The sequence below is a fragment of the Schistocerca serialis genome, chromosome 7 (assembly GCF_023864345.2).
Source record: "Schistocerca serialis cubense isolate TAMUIC-IGC-003099 chromosome 7, iqSchSeri2.2, whole genome shotgun sequence".
Lineage (NCBI taxonomy): Eukaryota > Metazoa > Arthropoda > Insecta > Orthoptera > Acrididae > Schistocerca > Schistocerca serialis.
The window spans coordinates 214,766,060-214,780,192 of NC_064644.1; the positions used below are offsets into that span (position 1 = coordinate 214,766,060).

The window sequence follows — 14,133 nt, forward strand, 5'->3', positions numbered from 1 at the left end:
GGGACTGATGACCTGAGATGTTAAGTCCCATAGTGCTCAGAGCCATTTGAACCATTTTTTTCTTCCATCATATGGGCCAATCTCCGATGGCTCCCTGGGGTCAAAGTCCATTCCCCAATTTTCAGCCTGACCATAGCAGATGACATCATTATGGACCCTATTGCTATCTCAAACACCTTGGGCCACCATTTTGTGGAGATTCCAAGCTCCACCCACTATCACCATGCCTTCCTCCATTAGAAATGAGTGGAAGTGGCTTGGGTGATACCCTTCTCTCAGAACTGTGAATGCTACAATGCCGCCTTAACTATGAGGGAGCTAGATCATGCTCTCACTTCACCCTGATATTCCGCCCCAGGGCCAGATGATATTCACATTCAGATTTTGCAGCACCTTTCTCTTGTGGGCAAGCACTTTCTCCTTCGTATGTACAACCACATCTGGGCAGATGGTACATTTCCCAGATGCTGGCATGAAGTGACTGTTATATCCTCGCCTAAGCCCAGTAAGGAGAAACACCTTCTTTCTAGCTACAACCCTATTTCTCTCACCAGCTGTGTTTGCAAGGTGATGGAATGTATGGCCCATGCCCAGGTGGTAAGGTAGCTCGAGTCTCACAATTTACTAAACAATGCACAATGGGGATTTTGAGCCTGCCTTTCTGTGGTTGACCATCTTGTACCTTTGTCGACCCATGTCATGAATGGTTTTCGATGGAAATATCGGATTGTGGCTGTGTTTTTTTGATTTGTAAAAAGCCTGTGACACCTCGTGGAGTACTGGTGTTCTCCATAGTCTCTACATATGGGGCTTCTGAGGTCACCTGCTCTGTTCCCTTCAGGAATTTTTAAAAGAAAGAGTTTTCAAGGTATGTATAGGTTCTGCCATGACAGACACCTTTACTCTGAAAAACACGATGCCTCAGGGCTCTGTCCTGAGCATTCTCCTCTTTGCCAAAGCCATTAATATTATTATGGCCTGTCTCCTGCCAGGCACATCCGACTCCCTTTTCACCGATGATTTTGCAATGTACTGCAGTTCTCATATACTTGTCTCCTTCAGCGATGCCTCAATCGTCTGTACTTGTGGAACATTGACAATGGCTTTTGCTTTTCCACTGACAAACAGTTTTTATGAATTTCTGGCAGCACAATGGGTTTCTTCTACTGTTTTTACATCTTGGGCGTATTGCTCTTCCATTCATTGAAATTGCCAAATTCCTGGGGCTCATGCTTAATAGAAAACTTTTTTGGTCTTCTTATGTGTCTTACCTGGCCACCTGCTGTACGCCGTCTGATAGACGTCCTACGTGTCCTAAGCAGTACTTTCTGGACAGCGGATCAGACCACTCTCTTCTGTTTTCTCCAATTCCTTGTTTGTGTGAAACTAGACTATGAGTGTTTCATTCATGCATTTGCATGTCCATCCATCTTACCTGTCTAAATACAATCCACCATAATGCAATCCGTTTGGCCACTGGTGCCACTTAGGCTAGCCCAGTTGAGAGTCTCTATGCAGAAGCTGCCAAACCACTGCTGTCACGCTGGCTTTCCTAGTGGATACGCATACCATTTGTCTGCCTTGCTCAGCAGCCTATGAGTCCTTTGACCGTCAGTATGGGGCACGTCCCTCTTCTCTGCTACCTCCTGAAGTTTGCTTTCGACTACTGCTCCGGCAGCTTAACTTCGCACTGTCTGCCACTTACCTGATGGGTGTGAACCCTTCACCACCTTGGCTTCGTGCGGTGGCCCATGTTCATCTTGGACTTTACTCGCTTCCTAGGAAACTACTCCAGATTCGGTCTATCACTGTAAGTTTCTCAACCTTTGCATGGAACTTAGCAGTTGTAACTTTGTGAACACTGATTGGCTCCAAGACTGACCGTGGTGTCTGGTGTGCTTCCATCATTGGCACCAACGATTTTCAGAATTGGGTTCCAGAATGCTGCTCAATCTTTACAGCAGAGCTCTTCGCCTTCTGTCAGGGCACCCTGTACATCCGGTGACACAGACTTTTCAATTGTGTCTGATTCTCTCAGTGCCTTTCAGAGCCTGTGTGTGCTGTATACAGTCCATCCCTTAGTGCAGTGGGTCCAAGAAAGCTTCCACTTGCTCAATCTTGAGGGAGGCACTGACATGTTTGGGTGGGTTTTCATGTTGGCCTGACAGGAAATGAGGCTGCTGATGCTGCTGCCAAGGCTGCAATCCTCCTACCATGGTTTGCTAGTTCTTCCATTTCTTCCGATGATCTCTCTATTGGCATCTGTCAGCAGGTGAAGTCACTTTGGCATCATCAGTGGTTTTCCGTTCATGGGAATAAGCTTCTGTGAATTAAACCTCTCCCATCTGCTTGGCTGACCTCGTCATGGCCCTTTCGCAGTGAGGAGATCATTTTAGCTAGGTTTTGATTTGGGCACTGTTGTTTTAACCATCACCACTTGCTAAATGGTGATCACCCACCACTTTGTGCTCTTTGACAGTTCTCCTTTTCCTGACCAAATGCCCTTTTTTTTTTTAACTACTTACCTTTTAATGTATGTTTACCATCTGAGTTATTGGCTGTTTTAACAAATGACATGTGGGCTGTCAACTGCATTTCACATGTTATCCGTGGTAGCAATGTGGCAAAGGACATTTAATCATTTGTTCTCGACCTCCGCTGTCTCTATGGCGTATTTTGTGTACTTTTCTTGAAGAGGAAGTCCTTGTTGTAGGCTCTCTTTCCTCTGATCAATTGGACTTTGCATGAAGTTGCCTGTAACTCCTTTTATACGAGGGCTATCCACAAAGTACATTACGTTTTGGAATTAAAAATAAATAAAGTATTGGAATTTTTTTTATTGTATACAGATGAAAGCCACACTTAAATACTACTTTTCTACATAGTTGCCATTTAAATTAAGGCACTTACCGTAGCGATGGACGAGCTTGGAAATTACTTCGTCGTAAAATTCTGCCACCTGTGCCTTCAACCACGTGGTTACCTCTTCTTGAAGCTGTGCATCGTCATCAAAACGCTGCATAGCCAACAACTTCTTCATTGCTGGGAATAAGTGGAAGTTGCTCGGTGCCAGGTCAGGACTGTACGACGGATGAGGAAACAACTCCCACTTAAAAGATTCGAGAACTTCACGAGTGGCATTTGCCGTGTGGGCCCGGGCGTTGTCGTGAATCAGCAAGATCTTCGAGCCCAACTTTCCCCTGCGCTTGTTTTGTATTGCTCTTCTGAGGTTGTGCAGAGTTTGGCAATACCTTTGAGAGTTTATTGTAGTGCCTCTTTCCAGGAAATCCACAAAAATCACACTTTTTCTGTCCCAAAAGACAGTCGCCATCACCTTCCTTGCCGACATTGTCTGCATGCATTTCTTGGGTTTTTGGGGGGAATTTGTGTGCCCCCACTGCATTGACTGCAATTTTGTCTGACAGTTCACATGCTTAACCCATGTTTCTTCACCAGTAATGATGCAATCAAGTAATGAGTCACCATCTTTCTCGTAAGTGTCCAAAAACGTTAACACTGCAGCCATTCGCTGATTTTTGTGAATCTCTGTCAAGATTTTTGGTATCCATCTTGCACAAAACTTGTGGTAACCAAGCTTTTTGGTAATGATTTTGTGCAACAAACTTCGTGAAATTTGTGGAAAACTCATAGAGAGTTCCGTTATTGTGAAATTACGGTTTTCACGCACCGCAGCATCGACTTTTTCGGCAAGTTCGGCAGTCACTATGCTGGGTCTTCCACTTCGCTCTTCGTCATGAACGTTAGTTCGGCCATTTTTAAATTTTATGACCCATTGACGCACTCCACCTTCAGTGATTATGTTGTCCCCATACACTTCACAAAGCAGTCAGAAACCTTATTACAGCACGCACTTCACACTTCCCGGCATTTTCAATTAACGCTGACATTTCAGACTGTCACAGTAACTCAACAGAGTACAGCACGAACCTCTCACTAGCACAGCAGGATGCCGACTGAGCGGCGGAATGCCATGACACCACGATGGCCGCGCTAGCCCCGCCCCTACGGACACAAACGAAAACGTAATGTACTTTGTGGATAGCCCTCATATATTAGCGTTCAAAGGATCATTGGTGTCTGGTATCATGGCTATACAGTTTAAACAGAATGGGAGCCAGAACTGATCCATGAAGCTGGCCATTATTTACAGTCCTCTATCTGCTTGCTAGTCCATCAGGAACACCTTGAAGTGTGTATCAGAGAGCATGTTGTTCACTAGAAATGCCAGCTTTTGACAAGAGATAATTTCAGTAAGCTTCAACCCATCAGTCCATCCCTCCATCAGTGCTTTAATGCCCACAAACTTCAGCTGATTTGAAAATTCATTGAAATCCAGCTTCTACTGCCATTGTCAATGTTGAGACATGGTCGGAGCAACTCTAGCATTCCTAGAGCCACCTTGCTCAGTGGAGATAATTTAATTAATAGCTTCTTGAATGCTATTGGAATAAGCCTTTCTAATAGCTTATTGGTAATGCTAAGTGACACTGCTGGTTGGTAGTGAGAAGCACCAGTCTTTCTTTGCCTGGTTTCAAAATGGGAATTATAAGAGAGTGTTTGAAAGACTAACAATTTTCCGTTTCTCAGAATCTCGTTAAAAAGTTCTGTGTGTCACAGTTTTGTTTCAGGTTTGATGGCTATAAGAGACTCAGGATATACTCCATCAAATCCAGCTGCTTCATTCATTTTGCATGTTCAAGGCTATATCAGATTCTTCAATGCAGAAGTCATGTTTGTAGTCTGGACGTAGTTTTAGATGGGACCTCTTTATGTACAACTAATTTTTCATGGTTCGTTTGTGCGCCTTGTCTATTTTAGTTTCCGTAATCTCCAGTAGTCTGGATGTAACAGAACTGGTGTTCACATATGTTTCTGTGCTTAATGACCTTGGGTCTGTACCAAGTTTTCTACAGAGGTTCGAGGCTCTGTGACTACACTGTGTAAAATTGAGTCCTCCTGCTGTTTTCTTCTTCTGTTCTTATTGAGAGCTCTCAAGTTGTCATCAGCTGTTGTGTCACTGAGAGATTATTGATATCTGGCATCTAACTCATCACATTCTTGAGACTGTCTGGATTTTTACTCCTTTGAAAACCCACTTTTTTTTCCTTGCATTAACTTCAATCACACTCACAAATTGTCCATAATTGGATGGATTTTGGTGAATCCACTGAATGTTATCATCAATCTCTCTGAAACAGTTCCCAGTTCACAATCTGGAAGTTCCATCAACATTGAAAGAGGGATGTGACTGATGGAATTTCAGCACCATAATGAATTATGTCTGGCATTTGCTGGCTCTGTGGGAAAGAGCTCATGACCTTCTGTTGTGTGATATCATTATTTCCAGATTATGATGCACAAATACAGAGAGCATCCTTGAACCATCTACCAGATTGGATCTGGTGGATGTTGCAGTCATGCTACTGTGACAAATTTCACTGTAAAATAAGATGCAGACATTGAAGTAGATCTTAGAAGCTTCGAACTTGTCATATAATATTTTGTGATTTATGTAATAAATTAACTGACAAATAATTTGCCTTAGTTATATAAGTATTTTATATAATCATACTTTTTTGTATCTATGTTATTTTGATCACTAGAATAACAATCAGTGACAGACAACTATTTTTCAATTAGGAAGCAGTGGAGAAATGTCAGCACGTACAATTAATGAACTGGCTACGTGGATGATAGAGAACCCGTGCATTGATTCTGATCCAGGCGAAAATCGTTCGTCATTCAATATGAGTCCGAGTCCATATGATCTCTTACTTAGACTAGAGGTGTGTATATACAAATATATTGGTCAGTCCTAAAGTGAAATGACAATTTGTGAAGAAGGCTAATTTCAAAGAGTAAAAATAGTATTTTATGGACATTTATAATTAAAAATCTAGGTTTAATCAGTAAAGTGTTGGTGACTGACTTTTTCAAGATGTTTGTAGTGTTAATAAATGATACTGTGATAAACATGTTCATAATAGAGCAGTGAAATTCTTAGCCCAGAAACTCTCACCCAAGATTTAGCTATTGTTTTGGTGGCACGTGCATATCTGTATAGCACAGTATTTCTGTTGTTTATACTTCCCTCCCCCTTTTTATCCTCTTCCAATTTTTTGTTATGTAAAAATCTTCAAATCTGTTTCTAACAATGGAAAATCGAGGATGGATGTAACAACAGATTGAAAAGGACAGGTCCTTTTCATTATATTATCAAATACATTTGTGATAGGAAATGCTATGAACTCTGTTCAAAGTTGAAGTGAGAAGTGATATGAACTTTTATTCTGTAGCCAAGCTGGCCGGAGTGGCCGAGCGGTTCTAGGTGCTACAGTCTGGAACCACGCGACCGCTACGGTTGCAGGTTCGAATCCTGCCTCGGGCATGGATGTGTGTGATGTCCTTAGGTTAGTTAGGTTTAAGTAGTTGTAAGTTCAAGGGGACTAATGACTTTAGAAGTTAAGACCCATAGTGCTCAGAGCCATTTGAACCATTTTTGTTGTCAGCACTAGATCTGGATTCACAGACTTTTTTATACCCTTTTGAGTCACCATCTCCTAGGTAAGATGTATACATCACACCATATTTCTCCACTGACGTGTGAAATATCTTCACAACACCTTCAGAGTCCATCCCTCCACACAACCACTAAAATTAATCAAACATTTATGATTTTCAGTTCCACCACTACAGTCATGACAGTGCTTGGTAACACTTTCCACATTAGTGACTTTTCCATTGTCCAAGGAGGTAGCTGTCACCAGACCATTTAGTGAAATATGGCCTCTTTGTTGCCAGGATGCATCCGCAGCTGCAGACGTACATGTATTGCTGTCATTCTTGCCTATATTTTCCCGAACAGCATTTTTCATATAATCAATTGCTACTACTTCTAAAGTCTTTAGAATAATGGTATTATACCTGTCAACCCTTGTAGGTGGAGATAAGTCCATAAAAGCACAGAAAATTTGTGCACTTCTGTATGCTTTGCCTGTACACCACATAGCATAAGCAAGTTTAACATTTGTGCTATACACTCTCTGTTTACTTACACCACAAGTACAACAACATTCGCTTAAATCACAAAAATTACGAACAATCCTTAATTTTGATGCACAACCTCTTATAGCACACATCTCCTCAACCACCTTTACACCACTATTGCCACATTCCTTACACTGCAAAGCTTTATTTATTAGTTCAGATAGAGCAGGGAGTTCAACAGTAACACAACCTGAATAAATAGTTGCTGTCTCTATATTATCAGCATTAATACTGTCAAGCCCGTTGTCCAAATATTTCAGTTTTAGGTTCGAAGCATGTGAAGTAGTTGAAGCTGATTCTAGTATTGTATCACTTGTATTTCAGTAGTAGCAGAGTTAATCCATCTCGTGAACTGATTTCCATAAAATTTACATTGTTTAACATTGAACTTCTCAATTCTTCCCGTTGCTTTCAAGTAGAATAAGAAACTCTCACACACAATAAGAAACTCGCGCACACAATTACTTTGCTGTAAACAAAAAATATTCTTGCCAAAGCAACAGCAAACAGTGACTAAACTCTCTGTATAAACAAAGGATAAGCAACTCTACAGCAGGTCAGTCAACCTAAGGGACTAAAAAGTCATAAAAACAAAACAAAGTGAGCAAAACATTATTTTTAACAGAGCCAACTGTGTGGCACGGGGACATCGTGGTACATGCAGCCACTTTTAAATTCCTCTTATTTTGGTACTTTCTGTGGTCCACTTTCCTGGAAGTAAACTTTCTCCCATTCAGAAAACTACAGAGAATTCTTTAAGACAGAAATTAACATCTAAGGACAGTTACTTCTGCACAGTTAAATCACTTTTTGTAAGGTTGTCTCCTTACTTAGCATTGTCCCACAATTTAGTGAAGTCCACACTTTTGCATCTCTGTCTCTACTTTTATGCTGTCTTATGGTTGATCAGGGTAGAGGCCCTTTTGTCATAAGGTAGCAAAGTACTAAACAAATTTATCGCAACATCAAAATTTATCTATTTCAAGAAAAAAATAAACCCCTATAACAACATAATAACAGATTTTTGAAACATAAAAGAAAATCATTGAGACATTTTCTCACAGGTAATAATAAATAACATTTATTACACTCTATATTCATATAAAAGAGGTCATTTTCAATATCACATGGCTCTTCACACTGCTGCAGTGTATGTGGGCACTGGACTTACTTTCTTTACTCACCACAAACCTTTCTGGCAATCAGCCAGTATATCTTTAAAATTTCTATGAATGTCTCCTGCAGTAAGAGAGAAAATGTTAAACACAGAAACATGCCTGAGATCATAAAACAATGTCACCAAGGATTGAACTGAGAATAATCTACAGATATGTGTGTGTTCTTGCATGTGCATGTCACAGAATAATAAATGCAGTATTGTTGGAATATTAAAAATAATTCTTAACCCATGCATTAGTTTATTGAAGGTCTGTGACAATATTTATAAACATAAATGGCAAATAAATGGTTTTTGCATTCTGTAATGTACATAATAATCAAAATATAGTATCATTCGTTAAAAGATGCCATGTGTAAGTGTAATAATATTTCTAAAAACAAAGATGATGTGACTTACCAAACGAAAGCGCTGGCAGGTCGATAGACACACAAACAAACACAAACATACATACAAAATTCAAGCTTTCGCAACCAACGGTTGTTTCATCAGGAAAGAGGGAAGGAGAGTGAAAGACGCAAGGATGTGGGTTTTAAGGGAGAGGCTAAGGAGTCATTCCAATCCCGCTCCCGGGATTGGAATGACTCCTTAGCCTCTCCCTTAAAACCCACATCCTTTCGTCTTTCACTCTCCTTCCCTATTTCCTGATGAAACAACCATTGGTTGCGAAAACTTGAATTTTGTGTGTATGTTGTATTTGTTTGTGTGTCTATCGACCTGCCAGCACTTTCATTTGGTAAGTCACATCATCTTTGTTTTAGATATATTTTTCCCACGTGGAATGTTTCCCTCTATTATATCCATGTAATAATATTTCTTTACATGTGAACATTCATCTAGAATAATGATCTGTAATAACTGTAGAATCTTTTTGTTTAAGCTTTATTGATGTTACCAACATTGTCCTCTTTTGAAGTAAGAATAAATGATCATTTTGGCAAAATACTTTTGTTTTCTCTGTTTTCAGGGTGTTCCACAAGATCTAAACACACTCACACAAAATGCATCCAATGATATAGAACTGTTTTTAAGCAGGCATATGCCTTCATATAGGAAACGCACATCAGATATACGCAATTATCTGACTGAAAGAACAGGTAAGATTAATTTTCCCTGCTCTCCTGGCCCCCCTCTCTATTTTCCTTTGCCACCTCCCCCTCCCCTCCTGCCCCCTCTCTATTTTCCTTTGCCACCTCCCCCCATCCTACCTCTATCTCTATTTTCCTTTGCCACCTCCCCCCGTCCTACCTCTATCTCTATTTTCCTTTGCCACCTCCCCCCTCCTGCCCCCCCTCTCCCCCCCCCCCCCTCTTCCTCTCCCCCCCTCTTCCTCTCCCCCTCTCCCTCTCCCTTCCCCTCCACCTCTCCCCCACTCGCCTCCCTTCTCCCTCTCTCTCTCTCCCCCTCACTCCACCACGCTCTCTCCCCCTCCCTTCTTCCCCCTCCCTTCTTCCCCCTCGCCCCTCTCTCTCCCATCTCATTTCTCCCTATGGTAATAGGAATTCAGTGGTACTACTCCTTTTTAGTTCACCAAAGGATATTTTTCTAGCTGTCTTGGTCCTCTTTTGTATTTATTGATAAGTCATAGTCTGTATTATCTGGGTCAGAATAACATTGTGGTTGACAGTTCATTTTGTTAATTTCGGTAATTGATAGTAATAACTATTTCATGTTACCCAAGCGTGTAATTTGGCTGCAGCAGCAACAGGTGTATGAGTCACAAATGAATACTCTCACGTTTCCTGTTAATGTGCAGAGTGGATTGTAATATCCTTACCACTATTTCGTGCACTTTTGCTATTAAGCATTAGACATTCCTTTGTGTAACATTAAAGATTAACACACAGAAAAAAAAAAAAAAAAAAAAAAAAAGAATGCAGCCACTAAGTTAGTGGCTTATATATCCATCACAATTTCTCTCTTTTCCCTACTATGCCATGGTTTTTACAGAGCACTAGTGTCATGAACTACTATCACATGAGGTGATACAACAGAAATTAGCATACAAATTCACATTTACTTAGAATCCCAATTCAAGTGATTACATTTCTTGTAGTGATGACTATCACAGCCATGAATAGAATGAACATTACTTTATGACATCAATTTCAATTACTTTTAAAACTGAGATGTTGCATATGGCCAAAAATCCTGTTTGTGAACCTGTCTAATAATATGAATTGGAATAAGATTTCCTATTTTATGTTTACTCGTTAGGTCAAGGTGTGGCTTGATTTGTTGATGACCAGGTGGGACTGGTTATTTGGGTTCATGTTTTTGTAATACACTATACTCACTATGAAAGTTAGTATGTCTAATTATAAAATCATGAGAGAGAATGGCCAGTCAGTACATATGTTCAAGGGACTTGTTAGTACTGCCAGTAGACACACACACTCTCCTAACTTTCGGATTGACATTTTGTTACGTGAGGAGGAGAGAGGGGCAGATTAGGGAAGGTTGAAAAGGAGGAGCAGGTCTCTTGGACTCCAGGGTGAGAGGAACCCACTTGTTGTGATCAGTATTGAATTATTATCAGTTACAGCAAGGCTATTACTACAATATGTTTTAATATTTAGATATTATTTAGTGTATCTCCGTTTTGGTTTTCTTATGAAACCGTTGATGATTCAGACTTGTACTAGTGTAGCAATATTGTGAATAAACAGTCGTTTTCTGCAGTTTCAGTTAATCTTGAATCAAAATGTCAGGGATGTATGTATGTATTTGGTGAGAGCCAGTAATCAGTATGAAGACACAATGGGTATGATTTCCATACTTATAATGTGGTTCCATGTTTTACATGGAAAAGAAAGAATGGGATGGAAAACATATTAGTAGTACAAAAAAATCTTGATAACTTGTAGATCAGACAGATTAATGTGTGTTGAATATAATTGTCTTCAACACTGTCAGTCATGGATGTTGCTGTTGCCTCACCGGAAAATCACAAAATATACTTCTGATTAGCGTGTTCATTTTCAGTTATCTGTGGCATTTCTAAACCATACAGTTAAAGTGGTTAGTGCACAAATTACATATTCCCCTAACAGCAGCCATGGAAGAACATTTGAGGAGCATTACTGAAATGAATAATTTCTGCCATCTTTTGAATTTATAAAATTTAATTATTTGTTATTTAATTTATGTCACACTAACTATTAATTTTGTATGCTGCATTCTGTTTCCAGTTAGCAGCTGAAGCCTCATTTTTCTCCTGAGAGTATAAAGCACCTTTTGTCAATGATATTCAGAAAATTTTGTTTGAATTCTAGCCCAAGACAGAGAACGTCAACATGTTCGTGGTGAAGCTCAACCTTTATTTAGTGGCTCATCACAAGACACTGACAGCAGTGATGGGACACAGAATGCTGAAGGACACAGCGTCACAACTGGTGTGGTGAGTGTGTATCATTCTTTTGGATCATTTTCCAAAGCTTCATTACATTTACAGAATCCATCTTGATGCTCAGTCTTTGTGGACTTTTTGTATTTATTTCACTCTTGGCTTTCCTACTTTTTAGCCCAAATCTCTGTGGTTATGTAAAGAAGTGCTTTGTGTAGAATAGGATTGACAAATCTATATGAAAAGGAATATTGTGCTTCTTTGATCTTAGTAGCATGAAACATAATATGTGAGATATGGATGTACTAGATTTCATATATGTGAATATTACAGTTCAAAATAGCAAAACAACATTTAATGATACCTAAAAATTCAGATCTTCTTTCAGTTTATTGTATTAGCTGAGTTTGCATTTTATTTATTTTTATTACTAGTCACAAAGCCTATAGAATTAATTTTGTCAGAATAAGCTTTTATTTTTATTTTTCATTATTGCATATAAACCTGCTAGCTAGAAAATTTAAAGCAGTTTGTAAATATCACATGATCGAAACAATAGTTACATAGTAGAGATTTTTGATTTATTATGACTATTTGTTAATTCTGCTATCTGGGTCTACTTGGCCTCAGTAATTAGCCAGTTGTGTGTTACTATCAAGTTGCCTGTCCTTAGGGGCCTGGACCCAGATCAACTACTCCTAGTTCTCAACTACCAGACTTTCAATGTAAACTCTTTATGTTATTAGAGGAGAATTTTTACTCAAAATCTACAAAAAAGAAAAGACAAGTAACTTTCTAGAAACATTACTAACAAGAGGTGTATCCAACAGCTAGTTTTGATCATAAGTTGAAAAGAATCACAATAATATAAACCTATGATAAGGCTAAGCTTTTAGTGGAATGTTAATAAGAACCAAAGTGCATTGATGGAATAGATCCTTAAGGTGACATATCAGCTCCAATGTTGTTTCTTACATGTATTGATAACTTTCCCAATAGTGTTACATATGAAAGAAGAAATTCTCTTTGCTGATGACAGAAACATTATGCTCACGATAGGGGAAGAAAAATGAAAACAGAGGAAAAAAGCTCCTTGCAGGTGAAGCAGCTAAACTCCTCAAGGAAGTTTGGAATTGGTCAGTATGCAGTCAAGTTACATTGAACACAAAGAAAACATGTGCCATGAATTTCAGGTTGAAGAGGAAAAAATAACACTGTAAAACTACATGTGGATGGTACCTCTATAGATTGCTTAACAAACACAAAATGTCTAAGAATGAATATTGACTGCTGGTTGAAGTGTTGCGAACACGCCAACATAAGTACACCATGTGAGTGTATTTACTAGTCACCTGTGCACATAAAAAACATAATAATTATTGCACCAACAGAACTAGCAGTGACCATGGAACAAAATCAAGACTGAGCTTATATGTACCAAGAAAGAATAAACAAAGCCTCAAACAGAATTTCCTGCTAGGCAATAAAATTGTACAATAAACTGCTAACGAGATTAAAGAGATTACTTAAACTTATTAAAAAGGCAGTTAAGAAGTGTGTGTTAGGCAATATGTTCTATGCAGTAAAGGATTGCTTAGATAGCTCAGAGTAGGAGTTTGAAAAACAATATAACACAAGTACCTCAATGATAAGAAAACACCTCTTGTCATTCCACAATTTTTTCGGATTGTAAAATCTTTTATTCCCCTCAGTAACCTTACTCCAAACCTCTGCAGCAGGCAACACTAACATCTTTTCCTCTATCAGAGCTCAGTATCTCACTCACTCATTGTGGAGCAATGCTGACTCAGTTTTTTCAGCCAAACAAATGGAAAGCTGCAGGAGAGAGGGAGGAGGGGAGGATCAGGAGGACAGGCGCTAAGCAGTAACTGAAATTGGGTGATTTGTGGTTAACAATAATTATCTGACTCCCGGCCTGTTACAAACCATAGATTTGGTATTGCTGTTTTAGATTTGCTGCTTATTTTCTTAAAGCAGCTTCTTACTTGGCTTCAAGAGATTGAGATGATCCCAGTCTAGATGTGTGTTATAAAGCACCAACACTTAGCACTAGACAACAGAGATTGTGACAGTGATTCAAAGATCAAATCGCTAGACAGAGAATACAACTAACCATTCGTGTGAACACCCTCTTACGTCGTGAATCACAGTAGAGCAGCGATTAGCAATCTAACAACACTTTATTACATAGTGACAGAACATGCAATACAACATGTCAAAGATACACTGTCCTAAGAGTAAACAGTCTCTCACTTGCCCGAAGAACATCACTCTGTGACATCCTCCCCACCGTGGTCGACCTCCAAAGGTACGGCCAGCTGCAAAGGACGACTAATGATGTGACCTTCTGGTGTCCGGAGTATTATCATCCTTACCCTGCCATCTCTTCCTGGTAGTATCTTTTCTATCCTGGCCTTCTTCCACACATGTCGCGGACGAAGGTTCTCTTGTACCAACACGATGTCGCCTGGCCGAAAGGGGATGAATCGTCCCAATGGGCATTTATTTTCATGGTAGTTGC

General features: G+C 39.6%; 1 protein-coding gene across 1 annotated transcript in view; it reads left to right on the forward strand.

The window, feature by feature from the left end:
* Window positions 1-14,133, forward strand: part of LOC126413339 (probable E3 ubiquitin-protein ligase HERC1) — a 722,413-nt gene that overhangs the window by 413,187 nt on the left and 295,093 nt on the right. Inside the window, exons 40-42 of the mRNA XM_050083249.1 lie at window positions 5,662-5,807; window positions 9,213-9,342; window positions 11,521-11,645. Of these exons, the coding sequence (XP_049939206.1) occupies window positions 5,662-5,807; window positions 9,213-9,342; window positions 11,521-11,645 (401 nt within the window). The remainder of the gene's footprint in view (window positions 1-5,661; window positions 5,808-9,212; window positions 9,343-11,520; window positions 11,646-14,133) is intronic.